General features: G+C 47.7%; 1 protein-coding gene across 1 annotated transcript in view; it reads right to left on the bottom strand.

Moving 5' to 3' along the window:
• COPA (coat protein complex I subunit alpha) overlaps window positions 1-23,399 on the bottom strand; it is a 179,637-nt gene that overhangs the window by 82,515 nt on the left and 73,723 nt on the right. The window contains exons 12-19 of the mRNA XM_078669499.1: window positions 10,523-10,589; window positions 9,707-9,782; window positions 9,004-9,086; window positions 8,287-8,426; window positions 3,164-3,249; window positions 2,892-3,030; window positions 1,113-1,275; window positions 223-369 (exon numbers count right to left, since the gene is read on the bottom strand). Coding sequence (XP_078525625.1) covers window positions 223-369; window positions 1,113-1,275; window positions 2,892-3,030; window positions 3,164-3,249; window positions 8,287-8,426; window positions 9,004-9,086; window positions 9,707-9,782; window positions 10,523-10,589 — 901 coding nt within the window. The remainder of the gene's footprint in view (window positions 1-222; window positions 370-1,112; window positions 1,276-2,891; window positions 3,031-3,163; window positions 3,250-8,286; window positions 8,427-9,003; window positions 9,087-9,706; window positions 9,783-10,522; window positions 10,590-23,399) is intronic.

The following is a 23,399-nucleotide window of genomic DNA, read 5'->3' as shown; positions in this document are numbered from 1 at the left end:
CCAAAGCCCACCAGCTAATAGTGGATGACCAAAATCTGGCTTCCCACTTCAGTCTCATCACAAAGCCACTTTGAAGAGGACCCCCAAAGAGAGTACACTTCTCCAATAAAGATTGTACATAGCTATGCACAATTTCTTACACCTTAATTTAGGACAGTGGACAAGGTTAGTTTAAAATAGGATATAGGAGAGCTTCAAAGGAAAGGACTGGCCATGTTTTACCTCAATGTTGCCACACTCTAGGGCAAGGCTGAATCTGGTCTTCTCGTCTTTGACAAAATGCAAGGCCACCTCAGGATAGCCTTTTTTCTGCAGATAGGCAATGATAGACTGTCCCACTAGCTTGGCATTTCTCACCATGTGAAGAACCTGGAGAAAAGAATATGAAAATGTTAAAACCTAGGCAGCACAAATACATGACACTTTTCAATCTATAACTCAATATGTCTGAGTCTGGCTCAGTTGTAATTTGTACTTGTTTACGATTATTAAGACTTTTTTTTCTTGATTACCTTTTAATTAGGACAGGCTCTGTATACTGATAGGTTTAAACTTTAAATAATTCAGCAGCAATTAAGTCAACTGCATTAAGACTTTGGAAAGCATTTTTATATAGATTACAAACAAATATGTATCGCTGTGCAATTAAAAAGTTATTCTCCATCTAGCAACCTAGAATCAAGTAGCATAATAATTTCCTAAACCATCACTTGGTGGTTATCAGTTGAAGGGCAAAGTTAAGTATTAAACAGCTGCTAATTATTTTCACCCTTGTCATAAAACTAACAGCATGCATCAATCAGGGGACCCACCAAATGTTTTGCATCTTGGTGTGGTGACTTACATAGGAAAATCTGCCTGCAACACAACATCTGAAAATAAGTTTCAGTGAAGTGCAATTCCTGTCTCAGCTTCCATGTTTTGGAGCTTTATAGTGTTATAAATGAGAAGTGATCATGCACAAAAAAAGTAATTTTTCACAACTTTAATAAGGAGTATGGTTTCTCTCCCACAGTTACCATACAATGGAAGGTAGAGCAGCTATTGCTATTCAAGGGTTGTGGAAAAATTAAATGGTTATACAAAAACTGGATGCAACACTCACTGCTTACCTCATCATACTTTCGGTTAATAAGGGCCAGTTTAAATTTAAATTCCGTGGGGTCAATTGTGAGGACACGTGGGCGACACTCTCTGTCCAAGCAGTACACATTATTGCCCTTCACTCGAGTCACGTAGATAGGCAGGTCCAGTGTACGGATAATTCCGTGATCCCTAAACAAAGCCAAAACAGTCACAAAATATACAGACATTTGAAGGATTTGTTTATAGACCCCGATTTGTACATTCAACTCTCGTACAAACAAAAAAAGACAGACCCCACACATAGGATAGTTAGGAATTGTCAATTAATGAAGGTAGCACATCATTCACATGCAAAAAGCAAAATTTGAAGCATAAGCAAATAACATTTATGTTGCAACTGTATTCCAGCTTCCAATACTGCCAGTACAGTTTATCACCTTCAAATATTAACTCTTTAAATGTTAACACTATTTTAAAGTCAACAGCATTTCATGCTGATTCAGTCTTCGTCCACAAGAGCAGCATGTCTCTTACTTACACAGAGAATTATGATTTAAATGTATGTATTGCCTCTAGAGGTCTGCAGGACCATGCACCGTTCATTATTTTGCCAGTTGCTTTTCTTTCCCAAATTGTTCTTTATTTGCTTTTTTCTATTAACTGCACAGAAATGAAATTGTCGTTCAAAGCAAACCCATAGCAACTGAGTGACAGTAGTGTAGTAAATACTGTGAACTCTGCACCCATGATAACACATAGTATGCGTACTATCCCCATGGAGGGGCAGGTTAAACAATCGTGCATTTCCTACAAACCTGGCACGTTATAACAAAACACAAGCCTCGACTATGCCAATAAGAACAGAAAACAAAACCATTAACCCCAGTGCACTGCACAATCCTGATAGCATATGCAGATCCTGTCCTTATAACAACAGCACCCTCTGTCACGCCAGCTCCTGGGTTCACTGCCCAACTTTGTCCCCTCTACCCCCCCCCCCCCTTTAAGCACTCATCGTGCCCCCAGTGGTAATTCTCTTTGCCCACATCCCCCACCCCACACAGACTTCCCTATAGTGTGGCACACAGAGGAGTCCAAAGAATTCCCAGCTCAAAAAGCTGTGGTCCACACTGGCGGCCATCAGGACGGTTTGATTATTTTGTCAGTTGCTTAAAGTATAAATGTATTGTCATTTGGCTATCTGTAGTAATCGTTCACTTCCCTCCCCTGGTAAACCAAATAAGCACGCCATATCTGCTGTGCAAACACACCTGACTTATCTAAATTAAAAAAAAAAGAAATCTGAAAAAAAAGTTTCCTATTCATTCAAAATGGGCATCTACACCACTGAGTTACAGTTCATCACTTCCATCTAGATTTTTAAATATTGATTTGTTTCTCCTAAGGGAGCTTTTCCTACTTTTACCATGTCCAGTTAAGTCAGGACTATCTCTAGTCCACACAAAACGACTACTGCTACGATTATGAAGGATTAAAGGAGATAAGCAGACTTATTCAACAACTTTGTAAAGCAAATTGGAAATCTACTGCAAACTAACAATTTGACACAGTAATACCAAAAGGGATCTAAACTTCAGACGTAAATGGACAGATTTTCATGATGCCCTTTTTCCAGCTGAAAGATCCATTTCCTAACACAACAAAGGATTCTGAAAAAGCTTGAGACTAGGCCCATAAATAAATTGGTACAAATCATTTGGGCTGTATTTTGAATCTAACTGCTTATTGTGGGAGAAATAAACACTGTCTGCACAACTTATTGTTATTATGCAAGCAGGACTTACCCCGTAGTCAGAGCATATTTAATATGGTTGCTTGTGGTGTAGATGAACACTCCACTTTCATCCCATGCTCCGCTTTTGACCCTTATGTTCTCATGTATGTTACAGAGAGACTCCAGTTTCCTGTTACATATCATAATAGCTGGAGACAGGGAGAGATCAGCAAAGATAAGTAGTACCTACGGTCTCCAACATATTTAAAATAAACTGTAAGAGGTGCAAAGACCGCTTAAAATAAAATAAAAGAAACAACAACAAAAAACAGGAGTACCAACCATGCTTTGCCAGAAGTGCTACATGAGACATGTCTGATGACCAAATCACGTACTTCACCTTGGCGATCTTCACAGATGACAAAGTCCTTGAAATAAAAGAACATTGCATGAAAACACATTCGGAAAGATGTCCATCTGTAGTCATCTAGTACTGGAGCATACAGTGTCCACTTTTAAAATAGGAGATTTGAAACTCGTCTCTTACAGACCGACCGATCAACACAAAGTGATATTTTACAAATGCTATCAATTCAAACTTTATTTCGGTCGATAGACCATAAAAGTGAATGTTCAATCAAATAATACATTAAAACAATCCATAAGAGCACAGGCTCAGATCCCAGAGTTCGAGTTTATAATTACAGTTATGTGTGCTAGCACCTCATAAAATACACAATGATATATAGAGATATAAGACCTTAATAAAAACAACTATATTACATGTTACAGACACTAAAAACACTCAAAAATCCACGGTTGATAAAAATAGATGAGAACGGGACTAGTCCAGTTAAAACAATAGAAAATTATTGGCTTGGTCCTATGGGTTAATATTTTTAAAAAATGTACGCACACACCACATGGAAAATAGAAAACGCGACACCGCAAATACAATTGGCGTTTGGGTGTTGTATTTCAGCAGCCTAAATGCCTCTATGCAGTGCTGTGTCCCCAAATATCTGCATAGCTGGATCCACCAGCGATATCTAGCTTTCCCATAGCCAGGACAGAAAAACATAAATGTGCATTTCTGACTCCTCTGCATTACTACAGGACGGACAGCCTACAGAGATTGAGCCCACCCATTTGTTGGAGAAGGCACGCAGAGAGAGGACCCCATGCCTAAATTCTAAGTATAGTTCCTAGCTAGAGCGGGTTGGATGTCATCCAGAACAGGTCCTATACTATACTGGTCTTTAATTCTCAGGAACACTGCCTGTTGTGCTCCCCTCAAGGTGAGCGAGTTTACTCTCCCTATAGCTCCAGGCCAGCTACTTCCTAGAGATTATGGGGCAAGCTACCTTAGCCTTGTACCATAGGCTAGCTCTACTCATAACTAGAAGTGTATCCCTGACATGGGCTATCCAAGGTAGTGTTCCCACACCCTGCAGGCTCAGGACTTCTTTAACTCTGCCCTGTATTCAACAGTTCCGGGGTTGCCCACAGGCTACGCCAGAAGTTAAAGTAACCCCAAGATACTCAAATACGGACACCCTCTCCAGCGGGATGCCTTGCAGGCAGGTGTTTGGTCGGGTTGAATTGGCTGAATTGAAGACCATGTATTTGGTCTTCTGGGTGTTAATCTCGAGCCTCCTGCCTTTGCAAAAGGCATTGAAGTGGTCGAGGATGCCAATTGCTGATTTTGAGAGCAAAATAGTATAGTCGGCAACCATCATTGCCGGCACTTTACGGTTCGCTATCTTGGGCTCATCAATGTCCTTCTCCGCATTCACTGTCTCTACTAGTGCATTTATAAATAGGCAGAAGAGGGTGGGTGCGAGGACACAGCCTTGTCTGACTCCTCTATCTATAGGTATGGGTGTGGTGAGTTCTCCAGATTTGCCAAACCTAATTTGGGTGTAGTTGCCTTCATGTAGTCGCTTTAACAAGTGGCAGAGATAGGTCGGGACCTCTCATCACTTAGTACCACCCACAGTTTGTCTCTTGGCACCAGGTCAAACTTGGATTTTAAATCCACGAAAATTAGGTAGAGGCTGCCACCCTCTATAGTCACCGTTTTCTAGTACAGGAGTTGGAGCCTAAAAACTGCATCAAGGGTAGATGTCTTTTCTCTGAAACCAGCTTGGAATGGACTCAAGATTTTATGTTCGTCCTTCCAGGTCTAACGACTATCCAACAGTACACGGGCAAAGATTTTCTGGCTGACGTCAATAAGACTCATGGGTCTATAGTTTGTGGGAAGAAGTGGTGAACCAGTTTCATAGACCAGCAGGATTTCTGCTCCAGCCCAAGTTGCAGGGATCACCATTTCCTGCAATATAGCATTAAATAAAATCCACAGATAAGGACCACAAATAGTTGGCTCAGTGCGAAAGAGGTCCCCTAGAATCTTGTCTAGCCCTAGAGCTTTAGACTGAGCTACTTTGCTTATGGCACTGGTTAATTCTGTAAGAGTTATCTCGGGCCTCAATGCAGCATTTCTGCAGTGGGGGGTTATCAATGGCTGTGGTGACACTCTCATCTTCCATCCTTGCATAAGGGGCCTCAAAATGTTTCTTCCAGACGTCAGATCTGACGTCTATAGGCTGCTTCCCTTCTCTGCTGCCCGTGCTTACTATATTCCAGAAAGCCTTCATGTCATGATTAGATGAGGCCCATTTCAGAGAGTCCCACTTGTCCATCTCCCATGTTTTCTTAGCTTCAGCGATGGTATTTTTATATACCACCCTCTATTCTCTAATTAGGGGACTGTCCTTGGTTTTGATTGCATCTATAAGAGCTGGCTTAGCCAACCGACAGCGATCACTGAACCAGGAATACTTGGCCTTCTTATGCTCTCTTAATTCGATTTAGTGGAAAGAAAGTGTCAGCCAGGGTGATTGTCAGTGCTTTGTGGATCTCAGTGACTCGCATAGGGAGGATAGATATGCCATCATTAGAGATAGTGTGTTCCGGTGCCCTTAAAAACAGAATAACAGATTCATGTAGAGTGGCCAGCCTATCAAAAGATTGATGTATAACTGACCACCGGACTCTTCTCCTGCAATTAGTGAGTGTTAGTCTTTCATCTGGAAAAGTTTCTGAACCAGAGGCAACCTACTGAGTCAGCATCGCTGCCTCCAGGACAGGATAAGGGTGTTACAATAGCGGTCATGTCAAGCATGAGCACAAAGTTAACCACCGTGTGCCACATTTTCGTGTCTCATGTTTACTAAGATGTAGTCTAGAATGGAGGAGTTCCCTACTCTATTAAAAGTGTGGTTACCGGGTGAATCCGATTTGGTATGCCCATTACATGCCCTTAGGAAATGAAATGATTTAGGGTGAAAGATTTAATCTGGACCACCAACGTAGACCAGACCCTAGCTGGTGGAATATTTGGCTCAGGAATTGCCCAGTGAAGATCCTCTTCACTGGAAATACCTTCATTGAGAACATTCAAGGGCTCAAAGTGGCAGTTGAAATCGCCACCAATGACCATTGAGCATGTGTTTGGAATGGTGGATATAAAAGGAGTCAGTAGGTCAAAGGTCGGCGATTCTTGGCTGTTGCTTACAGGTCTGGAGTAGAAATTAACCAGAGCAATTCTATCCTTTGATGTGAAAGTAAGAAGAATGCACAAGATATCATTTGAGGAGCACTCTAGCTACGTTGCAGTGTAACCCAAATGAGGGCCTACATGGGAAACCCACATGATGGCCTTCCCTTTCCCCTATTGGTGGCATCTATTCTGAATGACACAAAGCAAACAGCTGTGTGTCCTCCCCGGCCCAGGTTTCCTGAAACATGCAAACATCATGTCGGTCTACAAACATACCCCAATCAGGATTGTCCAGTTTGGTACTAAATCTCACTATGTTCCATGAAAGCACCTGCATCTTGGTTGGATCTAAGAGTCTGTCTGCGATTGAAGTCTGGGTGTCTACTTTGGGTGATCTGGCTTCCCTCTGGTGGACGCTTATCCTCTTTGCCATGGGTCTAGTACTGACATCACACTTTTCAACTGTGGGCGATGAGAGATTTAGGGCCCCTGGAGTTGCTTGACCATTGGCCTGTACCACGGCTTGAGGCGTTCCCATGGGTGGGGTTTTTGAAGCAACATTGGGCGGCTGCCCCTATCAGTTCCTCCAGCACAGCTTGCATACTTGTCCCAGACTAGCTGTATAGTGTCTGGTTCTCCTTCCATCCAATAGCCCCCATCCCAGGTGTGGTGCTTGGAAAATGAAACTCCCTAATTGGGATGGCCCACTCCCAGGGTTCCAGCTGACAGGTGGATGTCTATTCCTGGTGGTAAGGTAGTTTGAGTCAATCAACCGCTTCTAGGACCCCAAATCTGTTTACTGTCGATATGTTGTATAGCCAGGGTCTAGGGGGTTGGTACCACAATCTAGTTAGCTGGTGGTTCTGGTTCCACAGACCCTGTCCCTGGCTTGTTTGTGCTCTAATTTCTGGTGCTTGCCGTGGGATATAAAAATAGCCTAGCAGTAATTACCTAATGCCCACATCCTGTATATAGTGGTTCAGGCATAGGGCTTTGGACAATCATTGTTTTTTTTAAAATTAATCACTATGCAGTCCCCATGCACATCTTTCAGTCTGGTGCCCACCCAGACAACCCTAAGTATCATGAGAATCTCACCTGCATCTTTATAGGCGAATTGCCTCTGCCTAGTCAGCCAAAACACGCATTTGCTCCTAAGTTCTGGGTGAGATTCCCTCTGCCCTATTTTAAGCTCGGGTACACCTGCTAGAACAATGACATACAAGGATGAATCAGCGGGTAGATTGCCGACCCCATGCCTGATCCTAGGCCCCTGTCGATACGTACAATCTTGCTTGGTTACCATGTTAGGGTGTACCGTATCCCCACTCTTGGCCTCATGGTTAACCAGTAAGTATCAGTGGTGGGAATGAGGTTTTGGGCATATGGGGGCTCAGGCCTTGTTCTAGATGTTACGGGAACAATATCTGCCTGACAGCTAGCATTCAGCCCCCTGCCCCCCAGTGATTGTTGCCGAACTACCTGCTCTGACCTATAGCAATTCTGCCAGCTTGCCTACCAGTGCTACGAAGGAGCTAAGCCCCCAACTCCACGAAAGACACGGCGTCCCGCACAGCGGGAGCCCAGGCCCGGTTAAGCAAGTGCCTCCAGGCGCAAAACAGCTTGGGCGTCGTTGGCGGCTGGAGATGCGAGTGCTGCTGGGGCATGTAGTCCTGCCCCCACCTCCATGAAAGACACGGCTCCCCCGATATCCCTATGACTATCTTTGTAATGCCCAGAGGACCATTGTCGGACTAATGAATATTAAACTGGCTATGAATGAGTAAAACCAACGTTATTACTCAATATGCAAACTTTGTACTGGAAATAAATACTGATTTATATTATTACTCCTTTGGTACTCTATAATTTCCCTCTGTAGTTCTCGACCATGCCTTACCGTTTCTGCTGTACATCAAAGAGGGTAATAGAGTCTGCATCTCGCAGAAGCAAGTTTCCTGTACCAGCATAGAAGATCTCATCGCAGTTAGGCACTTGTACTTTTTTTGTGATTTCATTCTTCAAGTTCTTGATCAGGATCTATCATTTATAAAATATTATCATATTAGAAAAGACATAATTGAAAGGGGATCATGTGCAGTAAAATATCTTTCCGCTCTGAAGCACCAACATAAGAAATTATCTGATGGAAGCAGAAAGCAAACATATTTATTTATGCCTATTACTCAATAAATAAAATTTACTTTTGGGAGATATGTACGGTTACAGTCAGCTGTACGGTGAGTGCAATTCAAGTAACGATTGCCAATAAATGTTTTTTTTAATGTATTTAGTTATATTTATGAGACCAACATCCAATCAAATATTTAATCAGAGACTGCCTGTAAATATCAATATTTCTCCTGTGAGATTCAATGAAGGCCAATGGAATCTGAAAATTACATGAACCTGGTAAGCTTGCAGCTCATCAAAAATCTTTAAAAGTAGTATGACAAAACAATAGTATATATATATATATATATATATATATATATATATATATATATATATATATATATATATATATATATATATATCCCTCTGCCCCTCCCTCCATTTAACAGCAGCCAACAAAATGTGCGCATCCTTCAAAACAGTTTTTGATAAAGTAACTTACTGAATGCATGCGATCCAAGACAGCGAAGCGATTGCGAGCTACCCAGACAGCAGTCAGACCTGAGGAGCGCTTTCCTTCAGGGGCTGAAAGAAACCAAATCATTTATTTTTTCACACACAAATGTCATTTTCTTTTTATGTCATATATAGACTTATCAGGGACACATAACAAACAAGGAGATTCAGCATAGCTGCTTATGCAAACTTTTCACTCAATCAGTAAATTCCTTAGACCACAGACAGTAGAAGAAAAAGGTAACATAGCATTGTAGTGTGGATTCTCTAAATGGGATGTCCTTCCAAAACACAAATTTGAAACTTTCTTGGACGAAGGGTAAAATATAAGCGCTGCAAAACAAAATATTTTTGCAATTTGGCAGATTGGTAACTGGCAAATGCAGTATAATTATTAGTATCCAGGGTCATTCAGAGTGGTGAAGATTAGCAGAAAGGTCTCTGAAGTCCATATTTGGTAGTTTAGTCTCCATGTATATTAAAAGATGAATATATTATTTGATTTCAACGGAAAACTAAGTGTCAGCCGCACTTCTGAGTGATGCAAGGGCTGATTATCCAGGACACTGTTACCAAAGGCATTAGTGTAATGAGACAGGCTTCACATTAGAAGACAAGCCCTCAAAATACTTGAGAAATTAGTACCTCAGCACAAAGGAATAGAAGCCAACACAAGAAACAATGCCTACCATCGGGATTTTGTGTGTCTGCGTCTTTAGGAATGGTGTAGAGGTCATAAGTGCTGTTCTCTAGGTTGCTGGCTCTCTACAAAAAAGAAACAAAAGGAGTTGATCGAAATTTACATTTAAACATAATCCTTGGATAAAGCACAAGTACACTTATCAAGAGGGTCATACTTTTCAAATGGAAACAGGGAAGCTCATGCAACGTCTTTACTTCCCTAGCAGAGTTCTGCAAGCCTTCAGAATGCTCTCTTGACTGTCCTCCCTCAACACTTTGAGGGACCACTTAAGCAACTTACAAACAACCAGCCACCCTAAAACAATGGATCTAGATGTGATGAATGTTTTGCTAGTTGGCATGGGAGACAAACAGTGCTACAATAATAACAAACCAGCAAGCATCACAACCACCGTTTACAGTTCACAGCCCTCTTCCTGTCACTGCCATAACCATAACTTAACAATAATGGCTAAAGGAAGGAGATCAAACAGGGCAGATGCTCAGGACCCATATGACTTTACCCGTTTCAACTGGTTGCCTAACTGCCACAGCAGCTAGATTCCTAAACAGTCCATTACAACTAATTAGGTTAGTGCCAGAGCAGAATCAAAACCCTTCTCTCATTTGCAACAAAAGGATCACAGAGCCATTTTATTTTTACATGAAACACAGTAGATTAACAGAAGAATCTTTTATTTAAAGCAATAGGAAAACACAATGGACCACACATTTCTATGCCCCACTAGAGTACATCCATCACCATCAAATTAAATACTGTCCATTTTACTAATCAATACACGTGTTTACAATGCAATACTCACTGTGCACAATAGGACAGCATTTTCTGCAGGATTGTAGGACATGTTAAACACTGGGAACTTGGAACCACTGGAAATTAAAAGGAAAAAAAACGAATTAAGAACACCAATACAACTTTAAACTAGAAAAGAATACCTAACTTATGGGCAACTATGCACATGATAAATATGTCATTTTTCCAGAACCTAAGATGACAGGCCCCCTCAAGCATGAATCAGAATTCTATAGATCTGAAGAAGATATTCACGTAAGACATACAATAAGCTTCCATCACGTGAAACACATTTTCCTTACACCCAAAGACAAGGCAATTTCCAAGTCAGTTTCTGAACCAGTAAACAGGATTATCTAAAGGTGTTCCTACACAATTCAATTCAATTTCCATCTTTATTCGATCATAATCAATCACAAAAGACACATTAAGACAAATACAATATAACATAAAAAAAAGACGTAAAATTTCGTACAAGAATATTTTGTTAAAAAAAAGCATGTCATATAAAATCCCAAGACTGTTAAAACAATGATTAGGTTTAAAAGGGAGAATTCAGGTCAAAAGCTATTAATGCATAATTACACAGGGCTTGGTAACAGTCTTCAATATTGGACTCAATGGCGTGGGGTAAACTGGAGTGCACCAATGCATAAGCAGATAGATTACATAATGCCTTGCAGGTTTTTCCTTCTCAACAACTATGACTTCAGAAGTTTCAGTTTTTAAAATACGCAGGGCGGTTTGACAAGATCTAGTGCAAAACTTTGTACAAACCGGCTTGAGCCATTTCAGCCGAGGGCTCTTGTATGCAGGGCACACAAACAGGACACGCGATAGAGTCTCGTCCTCAGTTAAGCAAGTGTCACATTTTATATCCTGGTCATCCCGCCACTTTTTAGTAAACGATTTTAGGGGAGGGGGGGGGGGCGGGGGAAGAGAAGTGTTCCCACTCTAAATTGGTGGAAGAGTTTTCTATCACCAGGACTTGTGATAATGTCTCAATAGGCCTCCAGCTTATGCTTACACCTATATTCAAGAAAGAGGCCTGTGAGGGAACCACTAGTAACCAAGGACAGCTACTTTATATAAACCTTGTCCCTATATAAGGCTTTAAGATTTCTTTTAGATGGAAAGGAATTCCCCTCTGGGTCCTCCCACAGGTGATTGAGGACCATTTCAGATAGCAATGCCTTAATCTTTTGTAGCCAAGAAATGGTGTTTGATTTGTCTGCTTCCCTAATGGACTTAACAGCTTTTGCATAAGGTGCTAGCTCCGGGGTTGTCCAAAGTCTTCGCCAATAGGCAAGTGGTCTAAAACTTGCAGCCTCCTCAAAGGAAATACATTCTAGATCTAATAGTAGGGGCCTCAGAGGAGAGGATTGAGGAAGGCCGGTCAATGTGCTCAGGAACTTGTTCTGGGCTAAGACTAATGGCACTAAGTTTTTGAACTCCCAAAGTTCCGCCCCGTAATTTATTGAGACTCTAACCTTCCCTTGGTAAATAGATAGAGCCGGTCCAACTGGTTTGGGACAACCAGAATTCTTTTAGGAGGGCCCCTGCAAGTTGATTATGCCTTTAGACTAATAGATCTAACTGTGGCTTCCAGTTCAAGCATTTGCCCAAAGTAACACCCAGGTATGAAAAGGAGTCGGTTTGTTCCAGGGGCACATTGTTCATTTCCACTCTAGCTTTCACTGTTTTGTGTTTATGCAAGACCATGAACTTCGTCTTATCGACGTTAACTACTAAATCACGGTCATTGCAGAACAAAGTGAATCGATCAAGGGCACGTTGCAGAACTGATTGCGTCTTCGACAGAATTAAGGTGTCGTCTGCAAACATTAATAGAGGAACTTTGAAACCAGCAAGAGTAGGTGCGTCAGTGGAATATTCGGAGTAGTATGAGATAACATTATTTATGAACAATGAAAAGAGGGTAGGGGCAAGAACACACCCATGCCTTACTCCCTTGTTCACAGGAAAGCGTTCCTAGACAACAGAGCACCAAATGTTGTAGGACTGCAACCCTTTTCAGCTCATCTGAAGTTCCATACAATATATTTTAGTAACGATCACAAATAATGGGGGTTCATGCTAGAGGTAATCAATCAACACCTTCTGTATGCAGGTAGAACGCAGATGTCCCCCCCCCCCCCCTTTCGCCCCATTTTAACTGCTAGGTGCTGGTTTTTCGACTCTGACAATGCACTGAAGCCTGCTAACCAGGCTCCATTGCCAGTGCTCTTTCCAATAAAAAATGAAATGTCTAAATATAACCCAATTGGCAAGGATTGTGGCACCTTTGTAAGTTGCGGGTAAATGGTACCTGTGCTACTCCGGGCATGGGTACTAAAGAGGGTCCCTATAAGCTGCAACATGTCTTATGTCACCCAAAGGGACCTCACAAAACCTACACACAAACTGCCATCGCCGGATGCGTGAAAGGGTGCAAGACAACCTTGCCCACTTCCGGTGGCCACGGCCAAAGTACACTGCATGTACTACAAGTAAGTCACCCCTACAGCAGGCCAAAAGAGCCCTAAGTCAGGGTGCATTACAGCACATGTAAGACATATCTGCATGAGCAGGTATGCCCCTGTGGTGTCTAGTTCTATTACTAGACATTGCAAGTGAACAGGGAAGCCTTCTTAAAGTATGCACTGGTCATAAGAGTTACCCAGCTACATAATGGCTTCATTGAAACATATGGTGGGTGGTGATTTCAAACACCTTGTTCTAATAAACCCACACTGATTCCAGTGATGGATTATTATGACATTCACCCAGAGGGTACCTTAGAGGTACCCCCGAACCCTCTTATCCCTCTAGTGTGATGGCTGACTGGTCTTGTCCAGCCTGCCAACAAAGACAAGTTTACACCTCCTCCAGCAGGGAGGCTAGAAAATCAGCATATCAAGGCCAGAGGCTTCAAAGACTCTGCCACCTTTATTTATGCAAGCCTGGCTTACCCTAGACCTGGAGGATGCCACTCCTTGCCTCGAGGCCCATTTGGCACCAAGACATGCCGGAAATTAGATAGTCAAGAGGGGTGTTGCACTGCTAGGCTGGATACACCTCTAGAATGGACAGCCTGAATTGAACACAAAAAAAGCTTCCACCATCTTGAGTGTGGTAGAATTTAGAAATCTGTGACATGGTGATGCCCACTCCTTACAGGAAGTGGTCATTTAGGGGGTGTAGTGACCCCTGGGGTTTATTTGAAAATCTTTATATAGTGCTGCCTAGACCAGGAGGTATCAGAGCGCTTTACATGAGATAGGACAGTTTCAGAACATTGTTACATAGTTACAGTTGCAATTACCAGTATATGCTTAGGAGAAAAAAACGTGTGATTACACAATAATATAAGATATTAGCGCGTAGCATATCCAAGACACATGTCATATGAGGAATGGAAGGAAGTGGGGGAAAGGTGGATAGGGGAGAGGAAAGCAGACAGACTCAGGTAGATCTGAAGAGGGAAAGTACTCCTGGGGGAACAAAGCAGTCAAGGCCATCGAGGAGAGGGACAGATAAAACCGTGAACAAAAATGCCCAATGTCCGGCTGGGTAGTTGACGGCCAAGGGGGTGACCCAGAGACAGACTCCGCTATAGATGCATAGGACAGCTCCACTGGGCAGCGGCCAAGGGTACACTGGCTCCGCGGAAAGTACAAACCGTTTTAGTATAGGTGTAAGTATTACATTAGCTATTACCCCCTCACTCCCCCTAAATTGAGTATTAAGGAGGCCCCCTAACACCAGGAGATCAGATTAGACTACTGGAAACGGAGGAAGAAAGAAGAAGCACCATAAACAGCTAAAACTGAAGACCTGCACCAAAGATTTGCGCAAAAGCCTGCCAGGCTTCTTGTACTTCGGCCATCGCTGGGACATACTTCGCCAAGGGCTGGACATCCTCCTCAAAACCCTTGGACGACAGCCCAGCACCTAAACAACCGGAAAGGCCTCCCTTGGAGCAGAGTGCCAATAGGGTCCTCAGACTCAAAAGCTGAGCCCCCCCCCTTGGGTATGCCCAGACTGGTTACCCAGTCGCCGCCTGCAGCCTCTTTCTGCAGGAAACCAAGAACTGCAGAAGTCATAAGCAGCGTGACCCCGTCAGACAAAACGCCACTGCACACAAGTTAGAGTGGACCAATGGTGTCCCTACAAGCCCAAGACCCTCAAGAACTGACCCCCCCTTTGGGTTCAGCCGGACTGGCTCCCCAGTCCCTGCTTGTAGCCTCTTTCTAACCGGACCATTCCCCACTAACTTATACAAGGCACCCACCACCGAAAAGCACCTTTGCACCCGGACGCCCACCAGCCGACTAAGGTGACCTGTATTAATAAATCCATCACTGGAATTAGTGTGGGCTTATTATTGCGAGATGTTGATACCAAACAACTCTGGTTTCAGTGAAGCCATCATGCAGCTGGGGTACTCTTAATTATCGGTGTCCAGCATATGTACTTAAAATGGCAACCCTGTTCACTTGTAATATCTAAGATTCGATTTAGACATCCCAGTGGCCTATCTGATCATTCAGATGTGTCCACACATGTAGTGTAGTGCACCCTGCGTTAGGGCTGTAAGGACTTCTGTAGGAGTGGCTTACCTATACTGCATGCAGTGTCACAGGGAGGTGTGCCATGTCATCACTTTTGTCTGCACCAAGACACACAGCCTGCAGTGGCAGTCTGTATGGGTTTGGTGAAGGGGCCTCTGAGGGTGTGTGTGTGGGGGGGGGGGGCACAAATCGTGCTGCAGTGCTAAAGGACACTCTCCATTGTCCTTGCCCTACCACTTACTAGGGACGTACAGGGAGAGCTAAAGGTATTGCCAATATGGGTACAACTGCACAGTTTTTGGGAAAGAGATCTGGCAATGGGGATAGCCTGGATAGCAGGAACCCAGTGCACTTCTAGTTGAAATCACATCAAATACCAGGCAGAAAGTGGGGGTGGCCATGTCAAAAAGGGCACTTTCCCACAGCCACCACAGACAGGTTCCCAACCCCCTGCATGCGAGAGCCTACCTTCTGAGGGCTAAAACAATGACTGCTTCATCCAGAGGTGTTGTTACCTCCTCAAGCAGGATGGCTAAGTGATCATCCTATCAAGGCAGGAGGCTTCAAAGGCCTCTGCTGTCTTAGCTATTTGACCCAGGTTTCCCCCAGACATGGGAAATGCCACCCCCTGCCCTGGGCCCGTTTGTCACCAGAACAGGCGGGAAAATTAGCTAGTCAGGCGGCGTGTTCCCTATCAGGCTAGTTCCAACCCTAAGGCGGGCTACATGATGTGAACATGAAACTTAGAATTCCACCATCTTAGTTTTGCCAAAATAGGCTCTCCGGGTCAGGGTTGTGGCCATTCCCCAAAGGAAGCGGTCATATAGGGGGTGTAGTCAACCTAAAGGTAAGTAGCCCAATGTCCACTAACTGTCCTAAATTGAGTATTTAGGAGGCGCCCCAGATGCCAGAAACTTCGATTCAACTGATCCATAAGTAGAGGACAAGAGCCAAAAGAAAACAAGAACTGAAGACTGCTGAGGAGTTTTGGTGCCAAACCCTAGCTGCCTGCACCGGTTTCGACAATCATGACCAAGTGACTTGTCCTGCAAACGAGCAGCTGCTCAGAACCCCGAAACACTGCCAGCCATTCACAATTGTCAGCAATCTCCCTTGGAGTAGAAGAGGTACTGCCCTGCAGTCAACAGGCACCAAAGAAGCAGAGTCCTGTTTACCGTCTAGCCTCTCTCCGGCCAGCCCGACACAGCAGCCACCCAGGAAGAGGTACCTGTGCTCCCAAAGATCAGATCTGTTCCCCCACTGAGTGAGAGGACACCAGGACCGACTGTAGCCGCACAGCACTTATACCCGGGGTATCTGACCCCTTGCAGCAACCAAACACCTGTTTAAGCCCAGTCAGGCCTAACAGCACCGAAACCGAGCAGCCGTCAAGGGACGTCGGCACTGCAGAGACCCACTTCGAGTGTGGCTCAGCTGTTCTGATTTCTGCACCCTCAACCGGTGAGACAGACAACCACGAGGGCTTGGATGCATAGAACTCAGCTGTACTCTGCACCCGAGCACCTGAATACAGGCTGTGCCATCTTGCTCGCAGGACCGTTGGGACTCGCCACCCCCCCCCCCCCCCGCCACACGCACTGTTTGGAGCTCCCAAACTGGTCCCCAGGTCCCCCTTTTGCAATCTGTTTCTAGGTGGCCATCATTCTTTCCACCCGCATAGCACGCAAATCTATCAACCCGACCAGCACCGTCTGCACCCAGATGCCCTGGGGAGGTAACTAGTAACTGCTGGTGGTACTTTGGACCTTGGCCCCCTACGACCCAAAGTCCTGAAGGAGACCCCCAGAAACCAACCGTAAAATAATTGTATGCACCATACGCCTCCCCCCCCCCCCCCAAGAGTAAAGCATTGTTGCCTGAAAAAGCATTTAAGCAAGCATTTTACTTACCTGTAAAAAACGATGTTTAAAAAATTACTTACTTGATAACGAAGTTCTTGGTATCAGAATGTGTATGAAAATACAACTCCTAAATGTCCTGGATTACGTGACTCAATAGCATCAAGAAGAACTTCCTCCCCTGTCTATTATATGTGGCGCAAGCCTTCCTTCTGCCTATTACCAAACAGATCCTAAAAGAGAAACAAGTCTGGTCTCCTACTCTTTCTATGGGAGGGTAAATCTCAGACTCAATAAAGCAAGCCTCTTTAAAGTTCTGGTGAAAAGAGATCTTGGATTACTTCATTCTTCTCCTTAAAAATGGGCCACTCGGGGCGTGTCTAAGATGGCGGCGTGATCGGACGCAGGTCTCCGGAGCTCCCTGCCCGATCCCGCCATTCCGCCGTTTATTGCTGCAGTCTCCCCCATATCTGCACTTGGGGGCGAGGAGAAATTGCCTGCTTTAGTGCCCCCGCCACGGCTTTGCGATTCCTAGGGGCGGCGGGGGCGGAATCGCCGAGGACTCCGTTTGGCGCCCAGCAACAGCGGCCGCGCCGGCAAGTGAGGGTCCCCTTGGCGCCTCCGGGCGGACTGTGGCCCACCCCCGGGGGGGTGTCTCAACACACCGGCGAACGCCCGGTTGCCTCCCGCAGCTGCCGACACCCCCACGGGGGCTCCCGGACACCGCCAGCATCTCCGGCGCTCTGCCCGGAACCGGGACACTCCGGACCGGCTGCGCTGCCACGCGAGGCCCCGGCTTCGGGCCTAGACCTGGACCATCGGCGCCCTCTCCAGCAGCCATCCGGCGCACTCGGCGGCAAGTCGGGTCCCCTCCCGCACTGCGGGGCATGCTGCGAGCCCCCCCCTTGCCGCCATACCCTCTGGGGAGAGTAGCAGTCGCCGCCCAAAGCCTCGGTAGCTGCCGGGGGACCTGGACCGGCGGAGAAGAAATCGAGGCCCCGGCTTGGGCCTATCACTCGTCCGGCCCGAGCTCACTTCGGAGGGGCCGGCCCGACCCGCCGGAAAGGTCCTGCATGCGGCGTGCTCCAGCACCGACCCCCCACGTCTGCTGGTGGTCCCCGACAGCCCGGACTTGATCCTGTGGCCCTCCTGCATCACTGGGCAGCCTTCCTGACGCCGGACCGGCCTGGTACACGGTGACTCTCATGCGCGCCCGGCTCTACAGGTGAGAAGAGCGAGAGGGGGAGCGGGGAGAACTCGGGGGGCACGATCGAGCCTCCGGTGTGGGGATAACTGTGTGTGCTCCTACTGCCTGTTCTGGACCAACTCGGGGAGAGCCTCCCTAGCATCGGGGTGCAGCAGAACTCCTTGCGCCTGGGCTCCACACAGAACTGGGTGCCTGCAGACCTAGACGGGCGCCTTCCCTTTCCCCCCTAGTCGAAGGGGGACTGAGCCCTAGCACCAGCCTTTGCCCACACGCCAGCCGGGGGACTGCCAAAGCGCTCTCACATTTGCCTCCCCATTCATCACTGCATTGTCCCTACCTACACGATTGCCCATCGGGCCCTCGCGCCCCCGCGCCATGGCAGGGCACCGCAGTAGGAGGGGGTCGCAAACTCTCCCGGAACTGTTAGCTAAATCGCAACCCAGAACTAGCAAAGACCCTCCATCCCCAGTGACGGGGAAGGCGCCACTTGCGGCTGTGGATGACCAGGTGCCTATCACCAAATCTTTTCTGGAGACATTATTCAACTCCCTCCGCGAAGACTTTAAGTCCCTGAAACAGGAGGTTGCAGGAGAAGTTAAGGAGCTCCGACGCGACGTAGAAGACCTAGGCGAACGGGTGGTCGCAGTTGAAGAGGCAGACCAAGCTAGAAGTGCCGAAATTGAACACCTCCAGCAAGAGGTCCTACGGCTCACTGACCAGCAACTGGATCTCCAGGCCCACGCCGAGGACTTGGAAAACCGCTCCCGTCGCAACAACGTACGGGTCCGGGGGGTCCCTCAGAAAGACGAGGGGGCTGATGTCACTGCGTACCTGCAAGCCCTCTTCAGGAGCATTCTGGGGGAGGCAGAAGATTTCCACATCCGCATTGACAGGGCGCATCGCGTAGGACTGCCACGCAGAGCCCCAGCCCCACCGCCGGACATATTGGCCTTCCTTCCAGACTTCCCGCTCAAAGAGAGGATCCTCCGGGAAGCCCGGAGAGCTCAGCCCGTCCAGTTTCGCGGCCATCCCATTGCCCTGTACCAAGGTCTTTCCGCCACGACTCTACAGAAAAGGAAGGACTTCAAGCCGGTCACGGACTTCCTGCGGGGTAAAGAAATCTCATATTCTTGGGGGCACCCCTTTCGAATCATATTCAAATGGAACGGACGGCTACAGCAGCTCCGATCTCTTAAGGATGCTTGTGGTCTCCTGGGTCTTGACCACGTGGATGATGAACCGGTTTTCAAGAGCTCGCAGGGCTCCTCCAGAGGGGGCTGGCAGACTGTAAGCCACAGACGATCCCCTCCTCGGCGCTTCAGGCCCGATGCCTCTGCCATCTCCCGGGAGCGTGAGACTGCGGTGGCGGAGGTGATCAGAGAGACTTCTCCCCCAGAGTGATACTACCTCTTGCTTTGGAGACTGTGTATCGCACCTGCTCAGCCCTGACGGCTGGCGGTTCGGGCGGGGAGCCCGGTGAAGCTGCCATCGGAGATGACCCCTTCATTGTTCTTAACCACGATCCTGTGTGCCTTGACAGGATTGGGACTACAATTTTTCCTTTTGTTGGGTTTGGGTGGGGGGGAACTGGGTTTGGGGTTTTGTTATTATGCCGCGGCCTACTACTGTCCTTATTTGCCTGTGCTGAGTTGCATACTTTGGTGGCTGCCGGCTGTTTCTGGGAGGGATGTTGGGTTAGGGAGGGATCCGGGGTGGGGACCAGTGTGCCTCGTTACTTCAGCTTTCGCGCGTAGAGGCCCCTCACCAGGGTGCATGTGCCGACTTGGAGTCTTCGCCCACACGTTCGGCTTATACCTAGCCATAAACAGGGACCATACCATACACTACTCACCGAGAACTGCCATGTGCTCCCTTGACGTGCCTATGGCCCCCTCAGCGCTGCATCACACACCCACTGCGCGATGACAGACAACTCCCTTAAGATTATAACGCTTAATGTGAAGGGGCTCAACAACCCGATCAAGAGGAGAGCTGTTCTCTCTTACTTGGAAAACTCTGAAGCCACTATTTGCCTGCTACAAGAGACGCGTCTCCTCCAAAAGGACTGGCACAGAATGCGCTCGCGAGCCTTCCCGCAACAATTCTTTTCCTCCCTCCCAACAAAGAATGCTGGGGTTGCGATCCTAATCTCTAGCTCATTTAGGGGGAGGGTGGGTAATAAGGTGGGGGAAATCAAAGGCCGCCTCCTTGCATACACTCTCACCGTGGGTGACACAACGCTCACGATCGGCACCCTTTACGCTCCAAACACAGGTCAGGAGGCCTTCTTAAAAGGCGCCATTTCCGAAGCCCTCCAGACACCACACACACCCCTACTCCTGGGTGGGGACTTTAACATTGTTATGGATACACATGCCGATCGATCTGGCCACCGCTATGGGGATGTTGGGGCCCTGTCACCTGCCGGGCATGCTTGGCTATCCGAAAGGGGCTTGGTAGACCTCTGGAGGACACGTCATCCGACGGCCTCACGATTCACGTTCTACTCGCATGTGCACCACACCTACGCCAGACTCGATCATTTCCTGGGTTCTTCAGATCTCCTTACGACCATTGAGGACATTGCCATCACACCCGCAGCCCTCAGTGACCATGACGCGGTGGAACTTTCCCTCGCTCTCCGAGCACCTCGACGCCCTCGAGGCCCATGGCGCCTCCGCGAACCCTTGCTACAGCGCCCTGATGTCACCAAACGTATTGGGGAATGCATAGACACTTACCTATCTACCAACGACACACCGGGCATCTCAGCGACAGCTCTTTGGGGGGCTCTGAAATCGGTCGTGCGGGGCGAGCTCATAGCTATCTCGGCTGCGGAGGCTAAAGACCGCAAAAGCAAGAGGGAGGAACTTACGGCGCGGGTGGCGGAGCTGGAACGGGTGCATAGCCGCACATGTGCCCCTCGGGTGTGGAAACAGCTGAAAGCTGCTCGGGCCCAACTTGCCAGTCTGGACACGGACAGGGCGGAGTTTGCGGCTCTTCGCCTACGGCATACTTATTATGTTGGAGGGAACAAAACTGGGCGACTACTGGCCAGTGCTCTACGGGCTAAGACCCAACGGGCTAAACTCACCTCTTTGGTTGGCACCAATGGTGAAGTGCTCACAGACGATGCCCAAGTGGCTGAGGCGTTTCGTTCCTACTACGCTTCCCTGTACGGGGGGGAGGATGTCTCGCCCGGGGATATTGAAGCGTACCTCAATACTGTGGCTATCACAAAGATCCCTGAGTCCACCGCGGAAGCTCTTGATGCCCCCATAAGCCAGGAAGAAATCTTAGCTGCCATCTCTCGACTGCGCCCCCTTAAATCCCCGGGCCCGGACGGCTTCTCGGCGGGCTTCTATAAGCTCTTCAATCGACGTTTGGCCCCGGTGCTCGCTCGCCTCTTCAACTCTTTCGAAGGGGCGGCTTCCATACCTCCGGACATGCTAGCCGCTGAAGTGGTAGTGCTTCCTAAACCCGGGAAGGAACCCACGCACTGCTCTGCGTTCCGCCCAATCTCGTTACTGAACCTGGACCTGAAACTTTTTACGGGCATCCTCGCTGCCCGCCTTGGTCCGTGCCTTCCTGGTCTTTTGGAACCGGACCAATCTGGCTTTGTTCCAGGCCGCCAGTGTGCAGACAATACCAAACGGGTGCTCCACCTTATTGACAAAACGCATTCTCGAGCTTCGGACTCTGCGCTTCTGGCCATCGACGCGGAGAAAGCGTTCGATCGCGTGAACTGGGATTATATGCAACTTGTACTCCGCCGGTTCGGTCTCAGTGACCGTTTTTGCTCGCGCATAGCGGGCTGCTATCATCATCCACAGGCCACGGTTCGCCTGGGGAGCCTGCGCTCGCCCCCGTTCGAGATCCAACGGGGTACCAGGCAGGGGTGCCCCCTCTCCCCCCTCCTATTCGCGATGTATATCGAGCCTCTAGCACAGAGAGTCCGCGACAATCCGAGGGTGGAGGGCATCGACTTCGGGCGCGAACCCCATCCTATCAGTTTATACGCGGACGATGTCATAGCCACTGTACATAGCCCTGCTACTTCGGTGCCTGCCTTCATGGAGGAACTTGACTCGTTTGGGGCTGTTTCAGGCTTCCGCATTAACATCGCAAAATCCCTCATCTTACCTCTAGGTAAACATGCGCGCCCGCAGGCCCCGACATTGGGTCACCTCAGCGGCCTACTGGTGGTCGACCGGGTACCATACCTAGGCATCACCCTGACTCCCTCAACTGACCTCACGGTCTCCACTAATTACGCAGCTCTTGTCACCCGGATCCGCTCAGACCTGGCTAGATGGTCCAAACAACCTCTTTCTCTGCTGGGGAGAGTGGCGGCTATAAAAATGTCAGTCCTGCCGCGGATTTTATATTTATTTCAAACGATTCCCATTGTGCCTCCTGCGGGCACGTTGAAAACCTTACAAGAATTACTGTCTGGCTTTATTTGGGAGGGGAGGAGAGCCCGACTTCACAAATCGCTCGCATACAAGAGCATGGATGAGGGCGGTCTCGGAATCCCGGACTTGACGCGGTACTTCCAGGCATCCCAACTCCGATACCTAGTGGAGTGGTACAGGCCTGAATCAGAAAAGAGATGGCTTTTCCAAGATAGAGCTATGGCTCAGACGCCGCTGTGGCGGATTCCATTCCTGGCCAAACGCCACAGGCCCAGTTATATGTCACGGTCCCCGATCACTCGCACGACCCTGCAGGTGTGGAACCGGGTAGCGCTCAAATGCGGACTGACTACTTTCCCTTCCCCTTTCACTCCCCTTCTGGACAACCCTGACTTCCCCCCAGGTGAGGGCCCAGGTGCATTTTCTCAATGGCGGGGCTCGGCGTGCCGAGCTGCGGGACATCTTTTTGACATGAACGGATTCCTTTCTTTCGACGACATTAAACAAGGATACGGGATAGAACACCCCCACTTCTTCCAATACCTCCAGCTCCGACACTGGCTCACAGACCCGAACGTCATTGCCCTGGTGGGACGCCCCATGACGGACTTCGAGAGGTGGCTGCTTACTAAGTCCACAGATAAGCGCCTCGTCTCCGAACTCTATAAAATGCTTGCCCCTTCACCCTCTCAGGCTAAATCACCTGGTCAAAGGCGCTGGGAGGCTGAACTTGGGAGGACCTTGTCATCCAAAGAATGGGGATACATCTACCATAGAGCCTCACACACTACACGAAACACCAAAGCAAGGGAAACTGCAGTCAAACTCGCCA

This window comes from Lissotriton helveticus, chromosome 12 (assembly GCF_964261635.1).
Source record: "Lissotriton helveticus chromosome 12, aLisHel1.1, whole genome shotgun sequence".
Lineage (NCBI taxonomy): Eukaryota > Metazoa > Chordata > Amphibia > Caudata > Salamandridae > Lissotriton > Lissotriton helveticus.
Note: the sequence above shows the minus strand (reverse complement) of the source record. Positions and strands in the feature narration are given on the sequence as shown.